The sequence below is a fragment of the Scyliorhinus torazame genome, chromosome 17 (assembly GCF_047496885.1).
Source record: "Scyliorhinus torazame isolate Kashiwa2021f chromosome 17, sScyTor2.1, whole genome shotgun sequence".
NCBI classification, from domain to species: domain Eukaryota; kingdom Metazoa; phylum Chordata; class Chondrichthyes; order Carcharhiniformes; family Scyliorhinidae; genus Scyliorhinus; species Scyliorhinus torazame.
Window position 1 is genome coordinate 124,962,165 of NC_092723.1, and position 27,407 is coordinate 124,989,571.

A 27,407-nucleotide genomic window follows, 5' to 3' on the forward strand; every position below is an offset into this window, starting at 1 on the left:
CAGTGGTTTGCACTGTTGCTTCACAGCTCCAGGGACCTAGGTTTGACTCCCAGCTTGGGTCACTGTCTGTGTGGAGCTGCATGTTCTCCCCGTGTCTGCGTGGGTTTCCTCCGGGTGTTCAGGTTTCCTCCCACAAGTCCCGAAAGACGTGCTTGTTAGGTAATTTGGACATTCTGAATTTTCCCTCTGTTTACTCGAACAGGCGACCAGGAGATTTTCACAGTAACTTCATTGTAATGTTAATGTAAGCCTACTTGTGACAATAAAGCTTATTATAATGAGCACAGTAAGAATTCTTACAACACCAAGTTAAAGTCCAACAGGTTTGTTTCAAATCAATAGCTTTCGGAGCACTGCTGAAATCTTACAACAGTGGTTTCCAACGCCGGCATCTCCGCATCATATAATGAGATGACTACGCCAAATGCCGGAAAATTGCATTACTATGCAGCATGGCTTTGAAGCATGTGGTTTTATCCACGTTAAAAGGTTTGCGAATGAATTTGTCCCCGCAATTTGGAGGTAAATTGGACAAGAGAGTCATCGGTTCTTATGTAAGGTCTATGTCAAAATATTTTGAATTTGGGTAGGATTAATAAACCAATAACCAATGAACATAGAAAACTATAAACCGTGGCGCCAAAAGGCGACCTGCCTAAAGATGCAATGAAGGCAGAGTCTGCATGAGAAGGTATTTGATAAACCTCACCCACCCCCTTTTGTAAACGTAGTGTTATGGCATGAATCAAATATAAATGCATAACAGCATTTTAAAAAAAAACTTGCCCACGCAAAAAAAAAAACCCGATAGTGTAGGGCAGACAAGGATTAAACAAAACGTGAAGATAAGTTAAATCAAACAGTAGCGAGGAGGTGCAAGGCGGATGAATGTTAAAGGTCTGAAGACTGCAGGGAGAAAGGACAGCGAGACGGAGGTAGGAGTGTGGCAGGTTTGAAGTCATGGGGAGCGGTGCATTGGATTGAGGCTGTGCCATGATTCTTGAATCGAACAGGGAGAGGATGTGCAGAGAAGCGTGTAGATCGGCACATTTGCATCTTGTGAGAAAGAGAGGGAATTTCCGATCGCTGAGACTTAAACTTGTTTAGAGGCAAAAAGTGACAGAGATCTAGTGTCATGGAAGTATCACAAATTTAGGGAGATAAAAACGTGGATTATATTAATTCTACTTTTTAATGTTCAGATAAGATTGAACTATATATTTTTTGCATTATTTCCTGTTATCCTACTAACCAACGACTGCCAGAACGAGAAAGAACAAACGAAATCAACAAAAGATGCGCAACATAAACGAAGAACTAGAACATTTTGAAAACAACCTTACAGTGATTACTGCAGACATAAAAGAATAATATACTAATTACTTCAATAATACGGAAAATATAAATAATTCGTCATTATATTTAACTTGAAAGGAGCATTTACATTGAGCAACATTTTTAATTTGTTTACAAACAGTTGCTGCAGAGCTGGAGAAAACATGTAAACATCGGGATATTTGGGGCATAAAGTGAGGAAGGAGAATGGCGCGGATTGCAATAAATGTCGTGGTGGTTTTGAACAGACGCATTGAAATTAGGGCATGTTTTCAACTCAAGTGAACTCATTCCGATCGGTGTGATTTGTAAATTCCATTAACCCAAAACAATACACACCTTCTGCTTCCAAGACACTTGGTGTCGGTTTTGTGTGAATTTATCATGTTCAATAACCTGCCCCTCAAAATGTTCGTCCAAAAATGTTTTGTGCAAAGTAAACGCATTGCTACAAAAATATCGGCGTGAGGATAGATGGTGGAGTCTTTAACGTGAGCAGATAGATTGAGGACCGAGCAACTTTGCATCAATCAGCCAGACAGTGTGGCTGCTCGGGGCCCGGCAGCGCGCAGGCGCGGGGCCAGTGAAGATGGCGGCGGCAGAGCTGAGATGCCGGCGTGTGGGCCCAGCGCAGACAGGCGGCAGCCGCTGGAACGATCTCCTCAGCCAGGGCACCAAAGGCGGCCAGCAGGAGCAGGGAAGCGCTGCGGGGTCTGCTGCTGCTGGCGGCGTGCAGGTGCAGCCGGGCACCTTCTGGCTGACCAGGATAGTTTTGCTGCGCTCCATAGCATTTATTTACTGTGAGTGGAATGGATGGGGATATAAACAGGTCTTTCGATTTGAATCGACTGGTTGCACCTCCGCCCCCCCACTCTCCCCATCTCCGCCCCCCCACTCTCCCCATCTCCGCCCCCCCACTCTCCCCATCTCCGCCCCCCCCACTCTCCCCATCTCCGCCCCCCCCCACTCTCCCCATCTCCGCCCCCCCACTCTCCCCATCTCCGCCCCCCCCCACTCTCTCCATCTCCGCCCCCCCCCACTCTCCCCATCTCCGCCCCCCCCACTCTCCCCATCTCCGCCCCCCCCCACTCTCCCCATCTCCGCCCCCCCCACTCTCCCCATCTCCGCCCCCCCCACTCTCCCCATCTCCGCCCCCCCCACTCTCCCCATCTCCGCTTCCCCCCACTCTCCCCATCTCCGCCCCCCCACTCTCCCCATCTCCGCCCCCCCACTCTCCCCATCTCCGCCCCCCCATCTCCGCCCCCCCCCTCCCCATCTCCGCCCCCCCCCTCTCCCCATCTCCGCCCCCCCCCTCTCCCCATCTCCGCCCCCCCCACTCTCCCCATCTCCGCCCCCCCACTCTCCCCATCTCCGCCACCCCCCCACTCTCCCCATCTCCGCCCCCCCCCACTCTCCCCATCTCCGCCCCCCCCACTCTCCCCATCTCCGCCCCCCCCCACACTCCCCATCTCCGCCCCCCCCACACTCCCCATCTCCGCCCCCCCCCACTCTCCCCATCTCGGCCCCCCCCCACTCTCCCCATCTCCGCCCCCCCCACTCTCCCCATCTCCGCCCCCCCCACTCTCCCATCTCCGCCCCCCCCACTCTCCCCATCTCCGCCCCCCCCCCACTCTCCCCATCTCCGCCCCCCCACTCTCCCCATCTCCGCCTCCCCATCTCCGCCCCCCCACTCTCCCCATCTCCGCCCCCCCACTCTCCCCATCTCCGCCCCCCCACTCTCCCCATCTCCGTCCCCCACTCTCCCCATCTCCGCCCCCCCACTCACCCCATCTCCGCCCCCCCCACTCTCCCCATCTCCGCCCCCCCCACTCTCCCCATCTCCGCCCCCCCCACTCTCCCCATCTCCGCCCACCCCACTCTCCCCATCTCCGCCCCCCCCACTCTCCCCATCTCCGCCCCCCCCACTCTCCCCATCTCCGCCCCCCCCACTCTCCCCATCTCCGCCCCCCCCATCTCCGCCCCCCCATCTCCGCCCCCCCCATCTCCGCCCCCCCCATCTCCGCCCCCTCCCATCTCCGCCCCCCCCCATCTCCGCCCCCCCCATCTCCGCCCCCCCCCATCTCCGCCCCCCCCATCTCCGCCCCCCCCATCTCCGCCCCCCCCATCTCCGCCCCCCCCATCTCCGCCCCCCCCCATCTCCGGCCCCCCCATCTCCGCCCCCCCCATCTCCGCCCCCCCCATCTCCGCCCCCCCCATCTCCGCCCCCCCCATCTCCGCCCCCCCCATCTCCGCCCCCCCCATCTCCGCCCCCCCATCTCCGCCCCCCCATCTCCGCCCCCCCCATCTCCGCCCCCCCATCTCCGCCCCCCCCATCTCCGCCCCCCCCATCTCCGCCCCCCCCATCTCCGCCCCCCCCCCCCATGTCCGCCCCCCCCATCTCGGCCCCCCCATCTCGGCCCCCCCATCTCGGCCCCCCCATCTCGGCCCCCCCCATCTCGGCCCCCCCCCATCTCGGCCCCCCCCCATCTCGGCCCCCCCCATCTCGGCCCCCCCCCATCTCGGCCCCCCCCCATCTCGGCCCCCCCCATCTCGGCCCCCCTCATCTCGGCCCCCCCATCTCGGCCCCCCCATCTCGGCCCCCCCCATCTCCTGCCCCCCTCCCCCATCTCCTGCCCCCCTCCCCATCTCCTGCCCCCCTCCCCCATCTCCTGCCCCCCTCCCCATCTCCTGCCCCCCTCCCCATCTCCTGCCCCCCTCCCCATCTCCTGCCCCCTCCCCCATCTCCTGCCCCCCTCCCCCATCTCCGCACCCCCTCCCCCATCTCCGCCCCTCTCCTCCATCTCCTCCCCCCAAATCCGCCCCCTCCCCCCAAATCCGCCCCCTCCCCCCATCTCTGCCCCCCTCCCCATCTCTGCCCCCTCCCCCATCTCTGCCCCCCTCCCCCATCTCTGCCCCCTCCCCCATCTCTGCCCCCCTCCCCCATCTCTGCCCCCCTCCCCCATCTCTGCCCCCTCCCCCATCTCCGCCCCCCTCCCCCATCTCCGCCCCCCTCCCCCATCTCCGCCCCCCTCCCCCCATCTCCGCCCCCCTCCCCCATCTCCGCCCCCTCCCCCATCTCCGCCCCCCTCCCCCATCTCCGCCCCCCTCCCCCATCTCCGCCCCTCCTCCCCATCTCCACCCCCCCCTCCCCCACTCTCCACCCCCTCCCCCATCTCCGGCCCCCTCCCCCCATCTGATTGGTTACTGTGCGGAACACAGTGATTGGTTACTGTGCGGAACAAGGGACCAAATAAAGCAAATACATGCTTAAGAGCAGCATAGGGCATCATGAATAGTGTTCTTACAGGGAACAGATCAGTCTGAGGGGGAGTCGTTGAGGAGTCCTGTAGCTGTGGGAAAGAAGCTATTCCTATGTCTGGAGGTGCGGGCCTTCAGACTTCTGTACCTTCTGCCTGATGGAAGAGTCTGGAAGAAGGCAATGCCTGGGTGGAAGGGGTCTCTGATAATACTGAGGGAGCGGGAGGCGTATCCAGAATCAGTGCGTGTGTGTGTGTGTGTGGGGGGGGGGGGGGGTCATGTGAGAGTACCTTTAAGAAATGGGTGTTTACTACTGTGCTTTTCTAACACAGTATGTAGCTTGTCCGACCAGAGGAGGGGCAATATTGGATTTAGTACTTGGTAATGAACCAGGGCAAGTGATTTGTTAGTGGGGGAGCATTTTGGAGACAGTGACCACAATTCTGTGACTTTCACTTTAGTAATGGAGAGGGATAGGTATGTGCAACAGGGCAAGGTTTACAATTGGGGGAAGGGTAAATACGATGTTGTCAGACAAGAATTGAAGTGCATAAGTTGGGAACATAGGCTGGCAGGGAAGGACACAAGTGAAATGTGGAACTTATTCAAGGAACAGGTGCTACGTGTCCTTGATCTGTATGTCAGGCAGGGAAGAGATGGTCGAGTGAGGGAACCATGGTTGACAAGAGAGGTTGAATGTCTTGTTAAGAGGAAAAAAGAGACTTATGTAAGGCTGAGGAAACAAGGTTCAGACAGGGCATTGGAGGGATACAAGATAGCCAGGAGGGAACTGAAGAAAGGGATTAGGAGAGCTAAGAGAGGGCATGAACAATCTTTGGCGGGTAGGATCAAGGAAAACCCCAAGGCCTTTTACACATATGTGAGAAATATGAGAATGACTAGAGCGAGGGTAGGTCCGATCAAGGACAGTAGCGGGAGATTGTGTATTGAGTCTGAAGAGATAGGAGAGGTCTTGAACGAGTACTTCTGTATTTACAAATGAGAGGGGCGATATTGTTGGAGAGGACAGTATGAAACAGATTGGTAAGCTCGAGGAAATACTTGTTAGGAAGGAAGATGTGTTGGGCATTTTGAAAAACTTGAGGATAGACAAGTCCCCGGGCCTGACGGGATATATCCAAGGATTCTATGGGAAGCAAGAGATGAAATTGCAGAGCCGTTGGCAATGATCTTTTCGTCCTCAATGTCAACAGGGGTGGTACCAGGGGATTGGAGAGTGGCGAATGTCGTGCCCCTGTTCAAAAAAGGGACTAGGGATAACCCTGGGAATTACAGGCCAGTTAGTCTTACTTCGGTGGTAGGCAAAGTAATGGAAAGGGTACTGAAGGATAGGATTTCTGAGCATCTGGAAAGACACTGCTTGATTAGGGATAGTCAGCACGGATTTGTGAGGGGTAGGTCTTGCCTTACAAGTCTTATTGAATTCTTTGAGGAGGTGACCAAGCATGTGGATGAAGGTAAAGCAGTGGATGTAGTGTACATGGATTTTAGTAAGGCATTTGATAAGGTTCCCCATGGTAGGCTTATGCAGAAAGTAAGGAGGCATGGGATAGTGGGAAATTTGGCCAGTTGGATAACGAACTGGCTAACCGATAGAAGTCAGAGAGTGGTGGTGGATGGCAAATATTCAGCCTGGATCCCAGTTACCAGTGGCGTACCGCAGGGATCAGTTCTGGGTCCTCTGCTGTTTGTGATTTTCATTAATGACTTGGATGAGGGAGTTGAAGGGTGGGTCAGTAAATTTGCAGACGATACGAAGATTGGTGGAGTTGTGGATAGTAAGGAGGGCTGTTGTCGGCTGCAAAGAGACATAGATAGGATGCAGAGCTGGGCTGAGAAGTGGCAGATGGAGTTTAACCCTGAAAAGTGTGAGGTTGTCCATTTTGGAAGGACAAATATGAATGCGGAATACAGGGTTAACGGTAGAGTTCTTGGCAATGTGGAGGAGCAGAGAGATCTTGGGGTCTATGTTCATACATCTTTGAAAGTTGCCACTCAAGTGGATAGAGCTGTGAAGAAGGCCTATGGTGTGCTCGCGTTCATTAACAGAGGGATTGAATTTAAGAGCCGTGAGGTGATGATGCAGCTGTACAAAACTTTGGTAAGGCCACATTTGGAGTACTGTGTACAGTTCTGGTCGCCTCATTTTAGGAAGGATGTGGAAGCTTTGGAAAAGGTGCAAAGAAGATTTACCAGGATGTTGCCTGGAATGGAGAGTAGGTCTTACGAGGAAAGGTTGAGGGTGCTAGGCCTTTTCTCATTAGAACGGAGAAGGATGAGGGGCGACTTGATAGAGGTTTATAAGATGATCAGGGGAATAGATAGAGTAGACAGTCAGAGACTTTTTCCCCGGGTGGAACAAACCATTACAAGGGGACATAAATTTAAGGTGAAAGGTGGAAGATATAGGAGGGATATCAGAGGTAGGTTCTTTACCCAGAGAGTAGTGGGGGCATGGAATGCACTGCCTGTGGAAGTAGTTGAGTCGGAAACATTAGGGACCTTCAAGCAGCTATTGGATAGGTACATGGATTACGGTAAAATGATATAGTGTAGATTTATTAGTTCTTAAGGGCAGCACGGTAGCATTGTGGATAGCACAATTGCTTCACAGCTCCAGGGTCCCAGGTTCGATTCCGGCTTGGGTCACTGTCTGTGCGGAGTCTGCACGTCCTGCCCGTGTCTGCGTGGGTTTCCTCCGGGTGCTCCGGTTTCCTCCCACAGTCCAAAGATTTGCAGGTTAGGTGAATTGGCCAATGATAAATTGCCCTTAATGTCCAAAATTGCCCTTGGTGTTGGGTGGAGGTGTTGAGTTTGGGTAGGGTGCTCTTTCCAAGAGCCGGTGCAGACTCAAGGGGCCGAATGGCCTCCTTCTGCACTGTAAATTCAATGATAATCTATGATTAATCTAGGACAAAGGTTCGGCACAACATCGTGGGCCGAAGGGCCTGTTCTGTGCTGTATTTTCTATGTTCTATGTACTGCAGTGATGTCAGAGAGTGGGTGGAGCTGTGCTGTCTGTCAGCTTTTTACTTTCGTTTTGGGCTGTTTGCTGTAGGATGTGTTTTAGTTTTGTTTTCAGTGTTGGAGCTGAAGCCAGACAGAGCAGCTGTACTGTTGTTCTCTCTGCCATGAAAAGACTATCTCTTGATCATTTGGTGAATTCAGAATTATAAATGTTTTCAGTAGTGACTTTAACCTGATGTGCTTAAAGGTTTTGTTTTTTAAGTCGTATGGATGTTAAGGAAAGCTTAAAGGATTACTTCGTCTTTGGGGGTTGTATTTGAATTAATGGTTGCTAAGATGTTCACTGTATGTTTTAAAAGGTTAACTTGAGTTTATAGAATAAACATTGTTCTGCTTTAAAAAATACTTTTCCATTTCTGCTGTCCGGTACCTGGAGTGGGCCGTGTACTCCCCATACCACAATCTATTAAAAGTTGTGGGTCAGGTGAATTCCATGACACACTTTGGGGTTCTCTAAACCCTGGCCCATAACAGGTGGCAAGCTTGTGTGATATGTTGGGCTGAGTTCACCACACTCTGCAGCTTCTTGCGATCTTGAACCGAGCAGTTGCCATAGGCTGTGATGCAGCTGGATAGGATGTTCTCTATTGCACATCTGTAGAAGTTTGTGAGAGTCGATGCAGGCATGCCAAATTTCTTTAGCTTCCGTAGGAAGTAGACTTGTTGGGCTTTCTTGACTGTTGCATCAACATGAGTGGACCAGGACAGATTGTTGGTATGGTGACCCCCCAGGAACTTAAAGCTATCGACCATCTCCACTTCGGAACCATTGATGCAAACGGGAGTGTGTGTCGTGCTACGCTTCCTGAAGTCGATGATCAGTTCCTTGGTCTTTCCGACATTTAGAGAGAGGTTGTTTTCGGTACACCATGCAACCAAGTGATTTATCTCCCATCTGCAGTCTGATTCGTCGTTGTTTGAGATACGACCCATCATAGATTAAGTTGGAGTTAAATCTTGCCACAGTCATGTGTGTATAGGGAGTACAGTGAGGACTGAACACACATCTTTCTGGGGCCCCGGTATTGAGGACTATTGTGGAGGAGGTGCTGTTGCCTATCCTGACAGATTGCGGTCTGTTGGTGAGGAAGTCAAGGATCCAACTGCACAGGGAGGGGTCAAGTCCAAGATTGCAGAGTTTGGTTATTAATCTTGTCGGGATAATAATCTCCGCCCCCACGCCCGCATCTCCGCCCCCACGCCCGCATCTCCGCCCCCACGCCCGCATCTCCGCCCCCACGCCCGCATCTCCGCCCCCACGCCCGCATCTCCGCCCCCACGCCCGCATCTCCGCCCCCACGCCCGCATCTCCGCCCCCACGCCCGCATCTCCGCCCCCACGCCCGCATCTCCGCCCCCACGCCCGCATCTCCGCCCACACGCCCGCATCTCCGCCCCCACGCCCGCATCTCCGCCCCCACGCCCGCATCTCCGCCCCCACGCCCGCATCTCCGCCCCCACGCCCGCATCTCCGCCCCCACGCCCGCATCTCCGCCCGCGTCTCCGCCCCCACGCCCGCGTCTCCGCCCCCACGCCCGCGTCTCCGCCCCCACGCCCGCGTCTCCGCCCCCACGCCCGCGTCTCCGCCCCCACGCCCGCGTCTCCGCCCCACGCCCGCGTCTCCGCCCCACGCCCGCGTCTCCGCCCCACGCCCGCGTCTCCGCCCCCACGCCCGCGTCTCCGCCCCCACGCCCGCGTCTCCGCCCCCACGCCCGCGTCTCCGCCCCCACGCCCGCGTCTCCGCCCCCACGCCCGCGTCTCCGCCCCCACGCCCGCGTCTCCGCCCCCACGCCCGCGTCTCCGCCCCCACGCCCGCGTCTCCGCCCCCACGCCCGCGTCTCCGCCCCCACGCCCGCGTCTCCGCCCCCACGCCCGCGTCTCCGCCCCCACGCCCGCGTCTCCGCCCCCACGCCCGCGTCTCCGCCCCCACGCCCGCGTCTCCGCCCCCACGCCCGCGTCTCCGCCCCCACGCCCGCGTCTCCGCCCCCACGCCCGCGTCTCCGCCCCCACGCCCGCGTCTCCGCCCCCACGCCCGCGTCTCCGCCCCCACGCCCGCGTCTCCGCCCCCACGCCCGCGTCTCCGCCCCCACGCCCGCGTCTCCGCCCCCACGCCCGCGTCTCCGCCCCCACGCCCGCGTCTCCGCCCCCACGCCCGCGTCTCCGCCCCCACGCCCGCGTCTCCGCCCCCACGCCCGCGTCTCCGCCCCCACGCCCGCGTCTCCGCCCCCACGCCCGCGTCTCCGCCCCCACGCCCGCGTCTCCGCCCCCACGCCCGCGTCTCCGCCCCCGCGCCCGCGTCTCCGCCCCCGCGCCCGCGTCTCCGCCCCCGCGCCCGCGTCTCCGCCCCCGCGCCCGCGTCTCCGCCCCCGCGCCCGCGTCTCCGCCCCCGCGTCTCCGCCCCCGCGCCCGCGTCTCCGCCCCCGCGCCCGCGTCTCCGCCCCCGCGCCCGCGTCTCCGCCCCCGCGCCCGCGTCTCCGCCCCCGCGCCCGCGTCTCCGCCCCCGCGCCCGCGTCTCCGTCCCCCCGGGCCCGCGTCTCCGCCCCCGCGCCCGCGTCTCCGCCCCCGCGTCTCCGCCCCCGCGTCTCCGCCCCCGCCCCCGCGTCTCCGCCCCCGCGCCCGCGTCTCCGCCCCCGCGCCCGCGTCTCCGCCCCCGCGCCCGCGTCTCCGCCCCCGCGCCCGGGTCTCCGCCCCCGCGCCCGGGTCTCCGCCCCCGCGCCCGGGTCTCCGCCCCCGCGCCCGCGTCTCCGCCCCCGCGCCCGCGTCTCCGCCCCCGCGCCCGCGTCTCCGCGCCCCCGCCCCCGCGCCCGCGTCCCCGCGCCCGCGTCTCCGCCCCCGCGCCCGCGTCTCCGCGCCCGCGCCCCCGCGCCCGCGCCCGCGTCCCCGCGCCCGCGTCTCCGCCCCCGCGCCCGCGTCTCCGCCCCCGCGCCCGCGTCTCCGCCCCCGCGCCCGCGTCTCCGCCCCCGCGCCCGCGTCTCCGCCCCCGCGCCCGCGTCTCCGCCCCCGCGTCTCCGCCCCCGCGCCCGCGTCTCCGCCCCCGCGCCCGCGTCTCCGCCCCCGCGCCCGCGTCTCCGCCCCCGCGCCTCCGCCCCCGCGCCCGCGTCTCCGCCCCCGCCCCCGCGCCTCCGCCTCCGCCCCCGCGCCCCCGCCCCCGCGCCCGCGCCCCCGCCCCCCCGCCCGCGCCTCCGCCCCCGCGCCCGCGCCCCCGCGCCCGCGCCTCCGCCCCCGCGCCCGCGCCTCCGCCCCCGAGCCCGCGCCTCCGCCCCCGCGCCCCCGCCCCCGCGCCCGCGCCCCCGCGCCTCCGTCCCCGCGCCCGCGTCTCCGCCCCCGTCTCCGCGCCCCCGTCTCCGCGCCCGCGCCTCCGCCCCCGCGCCCGCGCCTCCGCCCCCGCGCCCCCGTCTCCGCGCCCCCGTCTCCGCGCCCGCGTCTCCGTCTCCGCGCCCGCGTCTCCGTCTCCGCGCCCGCGTCTCCGCCCCCGCGCCCGCGTCTCCGCCCCCGCGCCCGCGTCTCCGCCCCCGCGCCGACGTCTCCGCCCCCGCGCCCGCGTCTCCGCGCCCGCGTCTCCGCCCCCACGCCCGCGTCTCCGCCCCCACGCCCGCGTCTCCGCCCCCACGCCCGCGTCTCCGCCCCCACGCCCGCGTCTCCGCCCCCACGCCCGCGTCTCCGCCCCCACGCCCGCGTCTCCGCCCCCACGCCCGCGTCTCCGCCCCCACGCCCGCGTCTCCGCCCCCACGCCCGCGTCTCCGCCCCCACGCCCGCGTCTCCGCCCCCACGCCCGCGTCTCCGACCCCACGCCCGCGTCTCCGACCCCACGCCCGCGTCTCCGACCCCACGCCCGCGTCTCCGACCCCACGCCCGCGTCTCCGACCCCACGCCCGCGTCTCCGACCCCACGCCCGCGTCTCCGACCCCACGTCCGCGTCTCCGACCCCTCGCCCGCGTCTCCGCCCCCTCGCCCGCGTCTCCGCCCCCACGCCCGCGTCTCCGCCCCCACGCCCGCGTCTCCGCCCCCACGCCCGCGTCTCCGCCCCCACGCCCGCGTCTCCGCCCCCACGCCCGCGTCTCCTCCGCCCGTCTCCTCCCCCCCGTCTCCGCCCCCCCCGTCTCCGCCCCCCCCCCGTCTCCGCCCCCCCCGCCTCCGCCCCCCCGCCTCCGCCCCCCCCGTCTCCTCCCCCCCCCGTCTCCTCCCCCCCCCGTCTCCTCCCCCCCCGTCTCCTCCCCCCCCCCCCCGTCTCCTCCCCCCCCCCGTCTCCTCCCCCCCCCGTCTCCTCCCCCCCCCGTCTCCTCCCCCCCCGTCTCCTCCCCCCCCCCGTCTCCTCCCCCCCCCCGTCTCCTCCCCCCCCCCGTCTCCTCCCCCCCCCCGTCTCCTACCCCCCCCCGTCTCCTCCGCCCCCCCCGTCTCCGCCCCCCCCCGTCTCCGCCCCCCCGTCTCCGCCCCCCCCGTCTCCGCCCCCCCCCGTCTCCGCCCCCCCCCCGTCTCCGCCCCCCCCCCGTCTCCGCCCCCCCCCCGTCTCCGCCCCCCCCCCCCCGTCTCCGCCCCCCCCCCCCCCCCCCCAAATAGGTGAAGTGTTCATGCTGCAGTTAGAGCAGATGAACAGTGAGCTCGCGCACAAACCTGTTGTGGTGTGAGTCTTTCCCAAGATTTCAGTTTGGGTGTGTTCTCTGTCAACTGTGGTTCAGTAGGAGGCACTCTCGCCCCTCAGTCAAAAACTTGTGGGTTCCAGTCCCACTCCATGGAATTGAGTACAGCATTTACTGATGCTCCAGTACAGTACTGAAGAACGCGGCACACTCTGAGGTGGTGTCTCTCAGATGAGATTTTCAGCCAAGGTCCTATCTGCTCTCTATACTAGTGTTCTTCAAACTTTTTTTCCGGGGACCCATTTTTGTCAACCTTCGCGACCATCGCCGGTCGACTTTTGCGGCCCACGCCGGCCGACCTTTGTGGCCCACACCAGCCGACCTCTGCGACCCACCATTTTCTCTTGTTTGTTGCTGACAAAAATGGAGGAACTGGTTTTGGGTCCCTTTGGCCCCCAATGGTCCCATTATCCCCTGAACCTGGGGAAAAAAAGGCTGCGACCATGTTTAAAAAAAAATGCAGCCGCACTGCGCATGCGTGCCCAATCATCGATGCGCATGCGTATAGTTTTGAGCATGCGCACCGATGATGAGGCACTATTTTTTTTTTTAATAAATATTTTATTGAAAATTTTTGGTCAACCAACACAGTACATTGTGCATCCTTTACACAACATTATAACAATACAGATAATAATGACCCTTTTTTATTTAAACAAGAACACACAAAAAAAAAACAACAACAAATAAATAAATATTAAATAACAAAAATAAAAACTAGCCCTAATTGGCAACTGCCTTGTCTCAGGCCACCCCCCCCCCCACCCACCCACCCCCATCCCTCCCCCCTCCCCCCCCCCCCCCCCAAGTCCTGGGCTGCTGCTGCTGCCTTCTTTCTCCCCCATCTATCTTTCCGCAAGATATTCGACGAACGGTTGCCACCGCCTGGTAAACCCTTGAGCCGACCCCCTTAGGACGAACTTAATCCGCTCTAACTTTATGAACCCCGCCATATCATTTATCCAGGTCTCCACCCCCGGGGGCTTGGCTTCTTTCCACATTAGCAATATCCTGCGCCGGGCTACTAGGGACGCAAAGGCCAAAACATCGGCCTCTCTTGCCTCCTGCACTCCCGGCTCTTGTGCAACCCCAAATATAGCCAACCCCCAGCTTGGTTCGACCCGGACTCCTACTACTTTCGAAAGCACCTTTGTCACCCCCATCCAAAACCCCTGTAGTGCCGGGCATGACCAAAACATATGGGTATGATTCGCTGGGCTTCTCGAGCACCTCGCACACCTATCCTCCACCCCAAAAAATTTACTGAGCCGTGTTCCAGTCATATGTGCCCTGTGTAATACCTTAAACTGAATCAGGCTTAGCCTGGCGCACGAGGACGACGAGTTTACCCTGTTTAGGGCATCTGCCCACAGCCCCTCCTCAATCTCCTCCCCTAGTTCTTCTTCCCATTTCCCTTTTAGTTCGTCCACCATAGTCTCCCCTTCGTCCCTCATTTCCCTATATATATCCGACACCTTACCATCCCCCACCCATTTCTTTGAGATGACTCTGTCCTGCACCTCTTGTGTCGGGAGCTGCGGGAATTCCCTCACCTGTTGCCTCGCAAAAGCCCTCAATTGCATGTACCTGAATGCATTCCCTTGGGGCAACCCATATTTTTCGGTCAGCGCTCCCAGACTCGCGAACTTCCCATCCACAAATAGATCTTTCAATTGCGTTATTCCTGCTCTTTGCCACATTCCATATCCCCATCCATTCCCCCCGGGGCAAACCTATGGTTGTTTCTTATCGGGGACCCCCCCAATGCTCCGGTCTTTCCCCTATGTCGTCTCCACTGTCCCCAAATCTTCAGTGTAGCTACCACCACCGGACTCGTGGTATAGTTCCTTGGTGAGAACGGCAATGGGGCTGTCACCATAGCCTGCAGGCTGGTCCCCCTACAGGACGCCCTCTCTAATCTCTTCCACGCCGCTCCTTCCTCCTCTCCCATCCACTTACTCACCATTGAAATATTAGCGGCCCAATAATACTCACTTAGGCTCGGTAGTGCCAGCCCCCCCCTATCCCTACTACGCTGTAAGAATCCCTTCCTCACTCTCGGAGTCTTCCCGGCCCAAACAAAACCCATGATACTCTTTTCTATCCTTTTGAAAAAAGCCTTCGTGATCACCACCGGGAGGCACTGAAACACAAAGAGGAATCTCGGGAGGACCACCATCTTAACCGCCTGCACCCTCCCTGCCATTGACAATGCTACCATATCCCATCTCTTGAAATCTTCCTCCATCTGTTCCACCAACCGCGTCAAATTTAGCCTGTGCAATGTGCCCCAATTCTTAGCTATCTGGATCCCCAGGTAACGAAAGTCTCTTGTTACCTTCCTCAACGGTAGGTCTTCTATTTCTCTACTCTGCTCCCCTGGATGCACCATAAACAGCTCACTCTTCCCCATGTTAAATTTATACCTGAAAAATCCCCAAACTCCCCAAGTATCCGCATTATTTCTGGCATCCCCTCCGCTGGATCCGCCACATATAGTAGCAGATCATCCGCATATAAAGATACCCGGTGTTCTTCTCCTCCCCTAAGTATTCCCCTCCATCTCTTGGAACCTCTCAGCGCTATCGCCAGGGGCTCAATCGCCAGTGCAAACAATAATGGGGACAGAGGACATCCCTGCCTTGTCCCTCTATGGAGCCGAAAATATGCCGATCCCCGTCCATTCGTGACCACACTCGCCACTGGGGCCCTATACAACAGCTGCACCCATCTAACATACCCCTCTCCAAAACCAAATCTCCTCAACACCTCCCACAGATAATCCCATTCCACTCTATCAAATGCTTTCTCGGCATCCATCGCCACTACTATCTCCGTTTCACCCTCTGGTGGGGCCATCATCATTACCCCTAACAGCCTCCGTATATTCGTGTTCAGCTGTCTCCCCTTCACAAACCCAGTTTGGTCCTCATGAACCACCCCCGGGACACATTCCTCTATTCTCATTGCCATTACCTTGGCCAGGACCTTGGCATCCACATTTAGGAGGGAAATTGGTCTATAGGACCCGCATTGTAGCGGATCCTTTTCCTTCTTTAAGAGAAGCGATATCGTTGCTTCTGACATAGTCGGGGGCAGTTGTCCCCTTTCCTTTGCCTCGTTAAAGGTCCTCGTCAGTAGCAGGGCGAGCAAGTCCAAATATTTTCTGTAAAATTCAACTGGGAATCCGTCCGGTCCCGGGGCCTTTCCCGTCTGCATGTTCCTAATTCCTTTCACCACTTCTTCTACCGTGATCTGTGCTCCCAGTCCCACCCTTTCCTGCTCTTCCACCTTGGGAATTTCCAGCCGATCCAAAAAATCCATCATTCTCTCCCTCCCATCCGGGGGTTGAGCTTCATACAATTTTTTATAAAATGTCTTGAACACTTCATTCACTCTCTCCGCTCCCCGCTCCGTCTCTCCTTCCTCGTCCCTCACCCCCCCTATTTCCCTCGCTGCTCCCCTTTTCCTCAATTGGTGTGCCAGCAATCTGCTCGCCTTCTCTCCATATTCATACTGTACACCCTGCGCCTTCCTCCATTGTGCCTCTGCAGTGCCTGTAGTCAGTAAGTCAAATTCCACATGCAGCCTTTGCCTTTCCCTGTACAGTCCCTCCTCCGGTGCTTCCGCATATTGTCTGTCCACCCTCAAAAGTTCTTGCAGCAACCGCTCCCGTTCCTTACTCTCCTGCTTCCCTTTATGTGTCCTTATTGATATCAGCTCCCGATCAGGCACTATTAAATGCCGGCTGCTGCGGTTGTTGCTCGCGGATCTGCGCGATCGGGAGCGCCGGCGACCCTCCCGACACCCGCCCGCGACCCACCCGCGGGTCGCGCTCCTGAGTTTGCCAATGCCTGCCCTATAGTGAATGTCGAAGGTTCTATGGCACCCAGTGTCCTGACTGATAGTTACCCAACAGCCAATACCCAAAACAGATGATCAGGTCATCAACTCATTATGTGGCACATTATCTGGCACATTTCTCCACATTACAACAGTGACTAAACTTCAGAGGTGCATCATTTGCTGCAAAGTGCTTTGTGATTTTCTGATGTTGTGATAGGTACTACACAAATGCAAGTTCTTTCTTGCCTTCTAATTTCTCAATGTGAGTACGCAGATGTCAAATAAATGGTGCTTCCCCAGTGTAGCAATTGGAGGTGAACCTTAACCTGTCAGGAAGAGGAGGCAAAAAGTCAAATACCAATGATGCTGGAAATCTGATGCAAAAGCAAGAAACACTCACCAGGTCAGGCAGCATCCCTTGAGAGAATTCAAGTTGATGTTTTAGATATTGAATCCTTCCCCAGTTTTGAGAATTTGTTCAACACCCGAAAGGTTGACTTGTGCTCTCTTGACAGATGGTGCCTGACCTGCTGAGTGGCTCAGCGGTTTCTGTTTCTGTTTCAGGAAGAGGAAGCCAAGAATTTGCCCAAAGGGAGGATGACTACGAAAATTGATTAGAAAATTGTATGTCTCTACTTTACAGCCGTCTGATCAAGAGCAGTATTGCCAGAGACTTGGACAAAGGTTGTTAGCAAGTGATTTGGGGAGCACAGAGTGGGATACTTGCAGTGTTTACACTATATGCTTTATGTTATGATGAGTTGGTTTTGGTTTCATAGCAATGGGAAAAATGTAGAAATTATGTTTAAGATATTCTATTTATAGCTTTGACTTTAAAATTGCATTAATAGACAGGCACCGGTACCTGCTTTGCGATGGGTAAAATTTTTGGCATTGAAACCAGCTTCACTGCTGGTTTTCCTGTAATGTCAAGAGAGGGCAACGTTTTGCACATGATGCTTAATTGCATGTGTGTACAGATGGAGGAGTGGGGAATCTTTTTCTTATCAAGAGCTACTCACACACAGACAAAATCAGACGCAGGTCACACACAAAAAAACAACTTAATTTATTATTTTTAAAAGAGAGAATACAGACATGTTCAACTCACCCGCTGCTTCAATGCGATGCCCGAGTTTGCTTTTGCTTAATGAGTAGCACAACTTCTGTGTCTCAATTACAGTATTGAAATTCAGCTCAAAATTTTCCTTGATTTCCTTTCCCATTTTCTCTCTCTTTTCCCAAAAAGTCTCACCCCCCAAACGAGCGGGGGACAGTGACTCAACAAGCCAAAGCTCTGGCTAACTCCTAGTACGAGCCTGAATCTGGGCCTGGAGCCTGGGCCCCTTGCTCAATTTGCAGGTGCTGAGCCCCTACCCTGGGACACCTATGCGGAGGGGGGGGGGGGGGGGCGGTCCTGCTCGTTTTCTTCCCTGCTCTTGGTTACTCGCTCTTCACCACCTCCTCACCCACTTGGCAGCTTCCTGTCCCTGCCTTCTGATCCTGCTCCTGGATCTCGGGCCTTGCTCTCTCCCCACAAGCTGGGCCTCTGGTGACAGACACCCGAACATAGCGGAGGGAAAAAACGGATTTTGAAATATCCCCGTGGGCTGAATAAAAAAGTGCAATGGGCCTAATCCGGCCCTTGGGCCAGGGGTTCCGCACTTCTGCTTCAGCACAGGTGTGTCTTGACTTCTGCTCACAATCTGACATGGTTTCTAATGTCAGGAAAGAAAAGGCTTTGTCATCACCTGTTTCCTAACCTTAGAAACTATAAACCAAACTTTGTTCTTTTTTTTGAAAAAGGAAGCAGGTTTCATACCCAATTGCATTTGTACCACAGCCAGTATGAAGTATAAGTCAGACTAGTTATCACCTGTGCAAAGAATGGCTTCCAATCAGCAGTAATTCTTGATATAATGGAAGACTTGTGCTGAGATAAATCCTCTGGATTAGCTGCAATGTTGCGAACTCAGTGATTTTAAACCAAACATAAAATTTATCAGGTTTATATCTTCACAGAGAACAGAATCAAATAGATGTTGGATTCAGTAAATTTAACTATTGTCCTTTTAATTTGCATTCCTCGGGCTATGCATCCACTATGACTTAGAAGCTGGGCAATTTTCCGCTTCCCACCATTGTCATTTAGCACTGGTGGTTGAGAAGTGCACAAAAGCACGTTTCCTCATTTATCCTCCCATCTGTGCCAACTAATAATTTGCAGTCTCCTTAAAGTTACATGGCTGGGATCAAGAATTTGGGTATCTGTGAAGCCTCCTGCAGCACTTTTTCAAAGAGGACCAGGGTGTTCTCCGTGTCTTGATTAACAGTCCTTCATTCCTTAATCAACATCACATGCGTCAGTACTGTTTATGAGACTTTGCGATGTGCAAATTGGCTGCCGCATTTGCCTAAGAAAAACAGTGAATTAATTTTTTTTTAAATGCAGAAGATGTATGTAAATACAAGTCTATTTTTTCCTTTGGTGCTATGCTACAGTGCTATTTCCTTCTGTGTACTGTATAAACAGCGTTAGGAAGTAACAAATCCTGATTCTGTGCAAAGAAACTGATCAATTTGCATTTCAGTCTTTTACATTGTTTTAACAGGTTTATAGTAAAACAAAACTCACTAAAATGGAAACATGTTGGTTGTGTTGGCTTCATAAGACGGCAATTAAGTATTTTGTTACTTTGTGAAATACATGTCAATGCAAACTGTGCACAATTGGCCTTTTCAAGTCCCAGTCCAGGACCTGGCACAAAAATCAGGGCTGACACTCCAATGCAGCATTGAGAGCACTGCACTGCCAGGGGTGCTATTCTTCTAATGTGGCATTAAACAGAGCCCCCACCTATATGTTTGGGTGGATGGAAAGATCCCAGAGCATTATTTTGAAGGAGAGCTGGGGAAATGAACCCTGGTGGGCTGGCACACGTTTATTCCTGTACATCACAGAAACAGGTTACCTGGTCATTATCACATTGCTGTTTGTGGGGGTTTGTTGTGTGCAAGTTGACAGGCTCGATCCCTGCACTGCAAAAGTGAATGCAGTTCAAAAGTATTTCCTTGGCTGCAGCACTTTGAGACATCTGGTAGTCATGAAAGGTGTTTGGCTATATAAATACAAGTCTTTTTTATTAAAGTGCTTTTCTAGTAGTGGCTATATTTTTACGTTAAAACTAAATAAGTGAGCAGAATCCTAATTTCACTAACAGGTGGAGGTTGGGTTTGGACAGGTGCAGAGTTCATCTACCTTTGACTAATGGCATGTATAACAGACATTGTTCTGTTACACCCACATACAAAACTTTGCTTGATATGAAAGCACAAGACCTAATCTTTGCCGACATAGATTTGCCTGTTTGCCTGATGTATGCAAACCTTATTTCTGCGCAAACAGTTTGACTTACAAATTGATGCAGTATTGGTGAGAGGCTTTAGCATGCACATGAGCAAGTAGCAAAATACTGCGGTTGTTGGAATTCTGACATGAAAACAGAAATTGCTGGAAACTCTCCGCAGGTCAGACAGCATCTGTGATGAGAACAAACACATTCATGTTTCAAGTGTGGACCTTTCATCAGAGCTGGAGGATATTATGGATGAACAGCGTGAAAAAGAACAGCACAAAGGGAAGGGATGGGAACACATGCAAACATATGCACAGATGGTTCATTGGCAGATAAGATATTAACTTTGCAGGAATTCTGAAACAAACCATCAAAAATTAATGCCAATATCACTTCTCCCATTTTAACCATTTGCTTTCCAGTTGAATGCTTCACACTTTTCTATGTATTTGTGTGTGTGTATATGTTCCCCTCCCCCTTCCACTTGTTTTATTGCTTTTTATATGCTATTTGTAATATCTTCCAGTTCTGGTGACAGAGCCACATGAATGATAAGGTTTGTTCACTCCACAGATGCTCCTTGATCTGCTGAGAACAATATTTGTTTTAGTTTACACCTATTTGCCTTTCTCAATTATTCATATTGCTTAATGAATACTGTACCTGAAGTTACATTATATAAACTGTGGACAGTGCCAAGAAAGCAATTACCTGAAGGGCATATTTGGAAAACTAAAAATGTCATACCTTAAATAATGACATGAATGGAAGTAATGTACTGACAGGCCGAATAGCTCTTTGTATTGTGGAGTAATGAGGTGGAGATTTGCATGTTTAATGTTTTAATAGTCTATGAGTTCCATCTCAACAGGTTTCTGAGTGGAACTAGTATGCAGAGAACTTGCATTTCTTCAGCAGGAGGAATGGAGAATTGGAAAGCAAACAAGCTCCATTTGCTATTTTTAAAAAAAAAGCAAAATACTGCAGGTGCTGGAGATTTGAAAGTGCAGAAAAACTCAGCAGGCCTGGCAGTATCAGTGGAGTCAACGTTTGAAGTTCAATATCACTCTTCCTTGCGGAAGAGTGATATTGGACTAAAACGTTTAACTGTTCTTCTCTCCACAAATGCTGCAAACTCCATTTGCAGTGACGTTATACATTGGGCCAGATCTTTCAGCCTCCAGATAGTCAGACCAGACGTACCATGGAGGTTGTGCTGCAGGACCCTTTTGAAGTCCCAACACAAGGACACTGTGGGAATTGCCTGGGAAGTTTAATCTTCTGATGGACAATTTCCCTGCTCCCCGGGATGCTCTGGAAATGTCTCCAACTCCAAGTTAGAGTCAGATTTGGACCGTTCTGTCTTACTTACCTGGATAGTTACCCAGGGAACTGTAATGGCGGAAAGAACCTAGTTCAAAACCTGGGTAACTATACAGCTGACCCCTCCCTCCTGACCTGTCTAGCCTTCATAACTCTTTCCTCCTCCCCCCCCCCCCCCCAACCAAACTTGACCTGTCTATCCCCTGACCCACCTACCATTCACCTGCCTGTCACCCTATCCAATTCCCCCAACTACCCACCTGACCCACCTATTCCTTACCCATCTTATCTGCTTGCCACTCCGCCCACCCTGCCTACCTGCCACTTTATCCTCCTACCGATCCTACCCCCTTTCATGCTTTCCTTCTCTCTTCAGCTGATCTTAAAGCAACTTTGGGACATTTACACATTTTACTTACTGGAAAACAGCGGCTGCTGCCTTGAAAGGGGGGAATCGTTTCTGCATGGACTCCCTGCATTGCTCCTTACGAGATTCCCTGCATTTAGTCAGGTGTGAAGGATCATCCATCGGAAGATTTCTTATAAAAACTGGAGGAAGATAAATGTGTATTTTCTGTCTGTTTGTCAGATCTGGCCCATATATTGGTTGCATAGCAACAGTGGGACCAAGTTTGGTTAGAGAGTTGTGCATGCTGTTAAGAATGAAAATAGATGAAGCAATTTGAAATTGTTCAGTGTTTATCTACCTAACATGTGACCATGCCTGTCAAACCTTTTTTTATGTGGGGTAGGAACGTTTCCTTTTGAACTCGCAGTGGGGGTGGAGAGGGAAAGAAACACTGGTGTAGTGGTAATGTCACTGGCCTGGTAATCCAGAAGTCCAGGCTAATGCTGTAGGGGGTATGGGTTCAAATCCCACCACAGCATCTGTTGGAATGTAAATTCAATGAATAAATTTGGAATATAAAGATAGTCTCAGTAATGGGGATCGATTCTTGTCAAAACCCATCTGGTTCACTAATGATCATAGATCATAGAATGTTCTTTAGGGAAGGAAATCTGTTGTACTTTCCGGGTCTGGCTTGCATGTAACTCCAGACCCAGGACAATGTGGTTCATTCCTAATTGTCCCTTGAAACGACCAAACTGAGCCAATCAGCCCAAGGGCAATAATGCTGGCATTCCCAGTGATGTGCACATTCCATGAAAGAATTAAAAAACTGCTTGAAATTCCAAATATTTAGAAGTTGCTTCTTTCCTTGAAGTGGTGGGACAACCAGGAAGAAGATAAAAATAGTTTCTCTTTTTTGGAAGAAAAGGGTTAGGATTGGTGGATTTGGTTGGAAAGGATGGTTGAATGGAGAATGGGATAGAAGAGAAAATGGGTGGAATTTTCTCATTTTCTGCAGCGTGGTGCAGAGGTTGGGAAAAACAGAGTGGAACCCACCAGCCCCAAGATGACTTCCACCACCATATTTTTAGCCTCTTAAGGCAAAAAAAAATTAAAGGCTGGGCACCGTAACATCACTTGCCAATTTAGGTTTTCAAAAGATCAGAGCACCCTTTATATAAAAAAAAACACCCCCAACCACCACTAGCGGGAGGGGACCTCCCTCCCCACGGAACTCTCCCTGGCAGCATTCTCTGTGCACTGCCCCCTGGCACGACATCCAAGCAGGGCCAGGGTACTGCTCAGGCATGTCTCTCTCTCTTGGGGGCTGTGCTCACCTGTGCTCCTCAGGTGGGTTCTGCTCGCCAGGTGCATGTTGTGAGGACCTGGCGTGATTCACATTGCCATCGGGGCACACTGACGTAAATCAACAATCCAACGTGAGGGGGAGGGGAACTATCAGGCGTAAAGGCCTGATAATCTTTAAATGTATTCAATTGGGGCTCCAACTTTCAAAACTGGGATTCCCGTTATGTCATTGACAAAAGAGAATCCCAACTGGAAATCCTGTCGGCATAAAAGCCATTTTGGGATGCCCACAGAATTTTCCAACCCAGCCGCCGTCCCCCCACCCCCACCCCCGAAAATGGGAGTGGAAAAGTGTCGCCCCTCCTGACCTTTGTAACCTCTGAAGGCCCTGTCCTTGGGATCTCTGCATTCCTCCAACACTGGCCATTGTGCACCCTTGAATTTAACCACTCTTATTAGTGTACTTGCCTTCATTTGCCAAGACCCTATGCCCTGGAATTCCTTCCCGAAACTTCTCTGCTGCTTTAAGATATTAATTAAAATCTACCTCTTTGACCAAGTTTTTTGGCCATTGTAGTTCCTGTGAAGTGGTTCAGCACCTTTATTGCATTAAAGGCACTGTATAAATGTAAATTGTTGCTTTGAAGAACAACTAGGTATACACAACTAAAATTGTCATTCAAATATAGTTTTGCAAAATTTGTCCACAACTTCAAAAACAGTGATTTTAAGCTGTGCATTGGCTTTGCATAATACTGAAAGAGAAGGTAGATTGTTTTTCGAACAAAGTATTTCCACACTTCCTACAGTAAGGGAGTAATTATTCATGTTGAGAATTGGGCAAAACTATGATTAAAAAACAAAGTAAAACAGGGAGTTGATCAGAGGCAGACATATGGAGAAATGAAGAGGTGCGAATGTGTCCATCAATCAGCATTACAAATGTATTACTAAAAGGAAACCTCAGAGTTATTAGCTACTGTGACTGATGTATATATATTAAAATGGATGGCCAGCACAAGAATGCAATCTCTTTTTTTTCCATTCTTCTGCATATTGTAGCTGGAGCATTTTCTGCTACTTGATTTTAAACTGTAGCCTTCTGTGATAATGCGCCTGTTTCTAGGCATTGCATAGGTTAAATGTTGGTCTATCAAACACACAGCCCTCTCTTCATACTTAGTTTATATCAGATATTAGAACAATGGTGGTACACATACTGTATACAGTATGAATGAGCTATTTTTACTATTGTACTTTTAAATGAAAGGTTTTGTCAGTTAACAGTGACCTTTCACCAGCACCGTACAGGAGCTGTTTACTTAGCACTTTCAGACAAGTTAAAGGACTTTACTAATGCCAGCCACTCCTTATTGTTGGAGAGGATTCTGCAGACGAAAACCTATTTCGTGACACCTTTCTTGCTGATTCGGACCGATGTTCTGTATAAAAAGATCAGGATAGTGGAAAGGTGGAGCGACAGGAAAGAATAGTTGAACTGACGGCTTGTGTTGGGAAGCTCTGGCTGGTTTTGAAGAATAGCTGTAAACCTGGAGATTGTAATTGTGGATAAGCGGATGGTTTTGGTTTGAGAAGAAAATTGGTGAAAATTTATTGGAAGACCAAACTCTTTTCCTATAGGTAAGAACAGGTTATTATATCTGAAGTGATGATTTACATGTTGCACTAAAGCATCTCCTTTTTTCCTCAAAACTATTTAATATTGTATTATATTTTATAGCAAGCTTAGGTCATGCTGAACTATGTATTAATATGTTTGATCTTTATTGCAAACTTCCTTATTGTAATCCTCTAAGGTTATTTTGACTTGACATGTAACAATAGAATGTATTATGATCAGCATTATACTTGTCGTGTGTTGGACTAACTCTTCCATTGTAACTAATTCTACAGGGTGGTTATTCAAAACCAAGTATGAAACTTGACTTATTAATATTATTGGGAACTTTGTAATTAAGCAATCTGCATTAGATGTGATCTAAAACTGGTTCCTAACTAATATACAATACACCAAGATGGACCATTCGCAATGCCGCCCCTCTTGAATCCTCCTTTCATGTAAAGGATCTCAAATGTGTTATAATTAGCCATCCTATATTTTCCTGTTCTATCATTCTCTGTATGGATTGCTCCTCGTTTCAACTTGCTTGTACCACAAAATTAATTGTGGCATCCTTTATGACTGAGATGTCAAACATTTGATGGTGAAGTAGGAAACAACGCAAATGTTTTACTTCATACTAGATGATTTATGTACAGAATGTAACATTACAAATGTCTGCCTCCTCCCCAACCAACCACCAGTGTACTAGAGATCTCTATACTTCTTTTTGAAACTCCGTAATGATGAAACCATTACCATGTAAGTGAAAGGCCACTCTCTTTATACTCTTTTCAGAAAACAAAAAACCTTATTAACTAATTGACATCCCCCCCCCCCCCCTTCCCCCCCAAAGGACTCTCAATACAAGTGTCTCTTTAAACTCTATTGAGTATATTGAATAATTGAACTAATGAACAATAACAAATTAAATAATTAACAATCCCCTAAAGGAGCACTGTAACAAAGAGACGGAACTCTAAAGAAAACTTATGAAATTAAATTAATAATGTTTCTGGGTTGCCGACTGGCCCCATAGGTACACTCTACTCTTTAGAGTACACCTATAACACTAATTAATTAAACACATTAACAGCCCTTCAAAGGGGGTACTCTCTTCATATGTGCTAAAGGCACTTAATTAATCAAAGTCATCCATCCGCATGTCCTTAACATTAATAATACAATTAACATGCCGTTAACATGAGACATTTGCCAGCATTTTGTAGGGGAGTAGGTGGTGACAGTATACTGTCACTGTTGGCTCTCATTACCCTCTGAAACTGACTAACATCAGGGTGTTCACCGTGTGCAGATTAGTGTGGAAATCCTGAATTTGCAGTTTGTCACTTAGGGTTCGAACAGGTGTGATTGTCCAAACTCCGACCCTGCCCCGGAGCCAATGATCATAAAATCAATGGGAACTTAAATTTTCCTGCTCCCACTTTACTGTTAGAGCTCCCATTAAAAAAAATCCAACATGGTTAATTAGGTGTAGCTGGGCTTTTAACAGCAATATGGTTAATAAAATATGGGACAACAGAACTTGTCCTGAAAACTAATTTTGCATTTGTGAAGTGCTGTTAATGATTAATTAGCAGATTTATGAGCTAATTAAAAACAATTCGCATATTTTGCGAGAATATTTTAGCTTCCCTACCTTCACTCTGTGTATGTCCCAATCTTTAATTTGTTATATGTTAAGTGATTTTTATTTTACTACTTTTTGTTTTCTGTTTGGATCTCCTGTGAAATCCTTTAATGTGATTGATTATTGGATAATAAGAAACAGGGTGCATTCTATTCGGGACAAAGAAGGTGATATATGCGGATGGTAAGGTTAGCAACATTGATGTGAACTTTGTATTGGTATTTACGAAAGAAGAGAAAGTTGATTAAAATATTGGTAGAAGCAAAGATGATCGAGGTAGTGGATGGAGGGAAAATTGATGGGAAGGAAGGATATGCTGGAAAGGCTGACTGTGCTTCGAGTGAATAAATCACCTTGTCTCCCACGTTGCGAAAGAAAATGGGGCTAGAGAAGGGCTCGCCATAATCCTCCAGTCTTCCCCAGATATGTGGGTGGTGCCAGAATATTGGAAAGTGACAAATATGACACCCTTATTCGAAAAAGGATGCACGGATGTTCAGAGTAACTGCAGGATGGCCAGTTTAATATCACTGGTGGGGAAGATTTTAGAAACAATGATCAGGGAAAAATAATCAGGCACTTGGATTAATTTGAGTTAATTAAGGAGAGTCAGCACAAATTTATAAAAAGTAGATTATGCTTGACTAATTTAATTTATTTATTTTGGTGAAGTAACAGAACGCTGATGAAGGGAAAGCAATAGTTGTCTATATGTATTTTTTTTTTAAAGCAAAGTGTTTGACAAATTTTGTACAAAATTGAGGCTCATGGATTAGGAGAGTCAATGTCAATTTGGATTTTAAAAAATTGGCGTAAGAACTGACTTGGTAAATACTCTTTTTTCAGATTGGCAGATGGTAAGAAGTGATGTTTCCCAAGGTTCAGTGGTAGGAACGCTGCTTTTGAAATATACATAAATGAATTGGATATTGGAATGCAGAATAATATTTCACAATTTGCTGAAGAAAGCAAGCTTGGAGGTGTGAAGACAGTGAAGATGATACCAGTTGACTGCAGCAGGGCATAGGTCAGAATGGGCAGACGAATGGCAGATGGAATTTGATACACAGAAGTGTGAGGTAATGCATTTTAACAGCGAGGACAGGAAGAGGCAATATCGACTTAATGGCATAGTTCTCAAAACTATAGGGCAGAGGGTTCTGGGGTGGGTTATGTGCATTTGAAGGTTGCAGGACATACTGAGAATATGGCATACGGCCTTAAAACAGGGAAGTTATGCTGAGTTTTTACAAAGCTCTGGTTAGGCCACAACTAGAGTATTGTGCCCAATTCTGGCCACCACACTTGAGAAAGGTTACACGTGTCCTAGAGATTTTGGTGAGGAGATTCGCCCGAATGGTTCCAGGGATGAGGGATTTTAGCTCTGAGGTTAAATTGGAGAAGTTGGGGTGGTTAAGAGCAAAGGCGATTGAGGGGTAATTTGATACAGGTGTACAAGAATATGACTGGTTTAGATAGTCAGACAGAGGCAAGACGTTCCAATTAGATGATGGTATAAGGACTAGTGACATATAGTTAAGGTTTAAGGAAAGCAATGCAGGGGGTGTAAGGAAGATCTGTTTCATACAGTAAATGGGAATGACCTGGAATTCTTAGTCATAAGGGTGGTGGAAGTGACGAAGAATGATTTCAAAAGGAAGTTGGATGTGAAT

The 27,407-nt window shown here is 51.9% G+C and overlaps 1 protein-coding gene across 4 annotated transcripts in view; it reads left to right on the forward strand.

The window, feature by feature from the left end:
* The first annotated feature begins 1,917 nt into the window (after positions 1-1,917).
* Positions 1,918-27,407, forward strand: part of LOC140394127 (lipase maturation factor 1-like) — a 107,554-nt gene continuing 82,064 nt past the window's right edge. For all 4 annotated transcript variants that reach the window (XR_011935822.1, XM_072481004.1, XM_072481003.1 and 1 more), the window contains exon 1: positions 1,918-2,135. Coding sequence is in view for 3 of the 4 variants with exons in the window: in XM_072481004.1 (XP_072337105.1) it covers positions 1,925-2,135 (211 nt within the window). In the remaining variant the exon portion in view is untranslated. The remainder of the gene's footprint in view (positions 2,136-27,407) is intronic.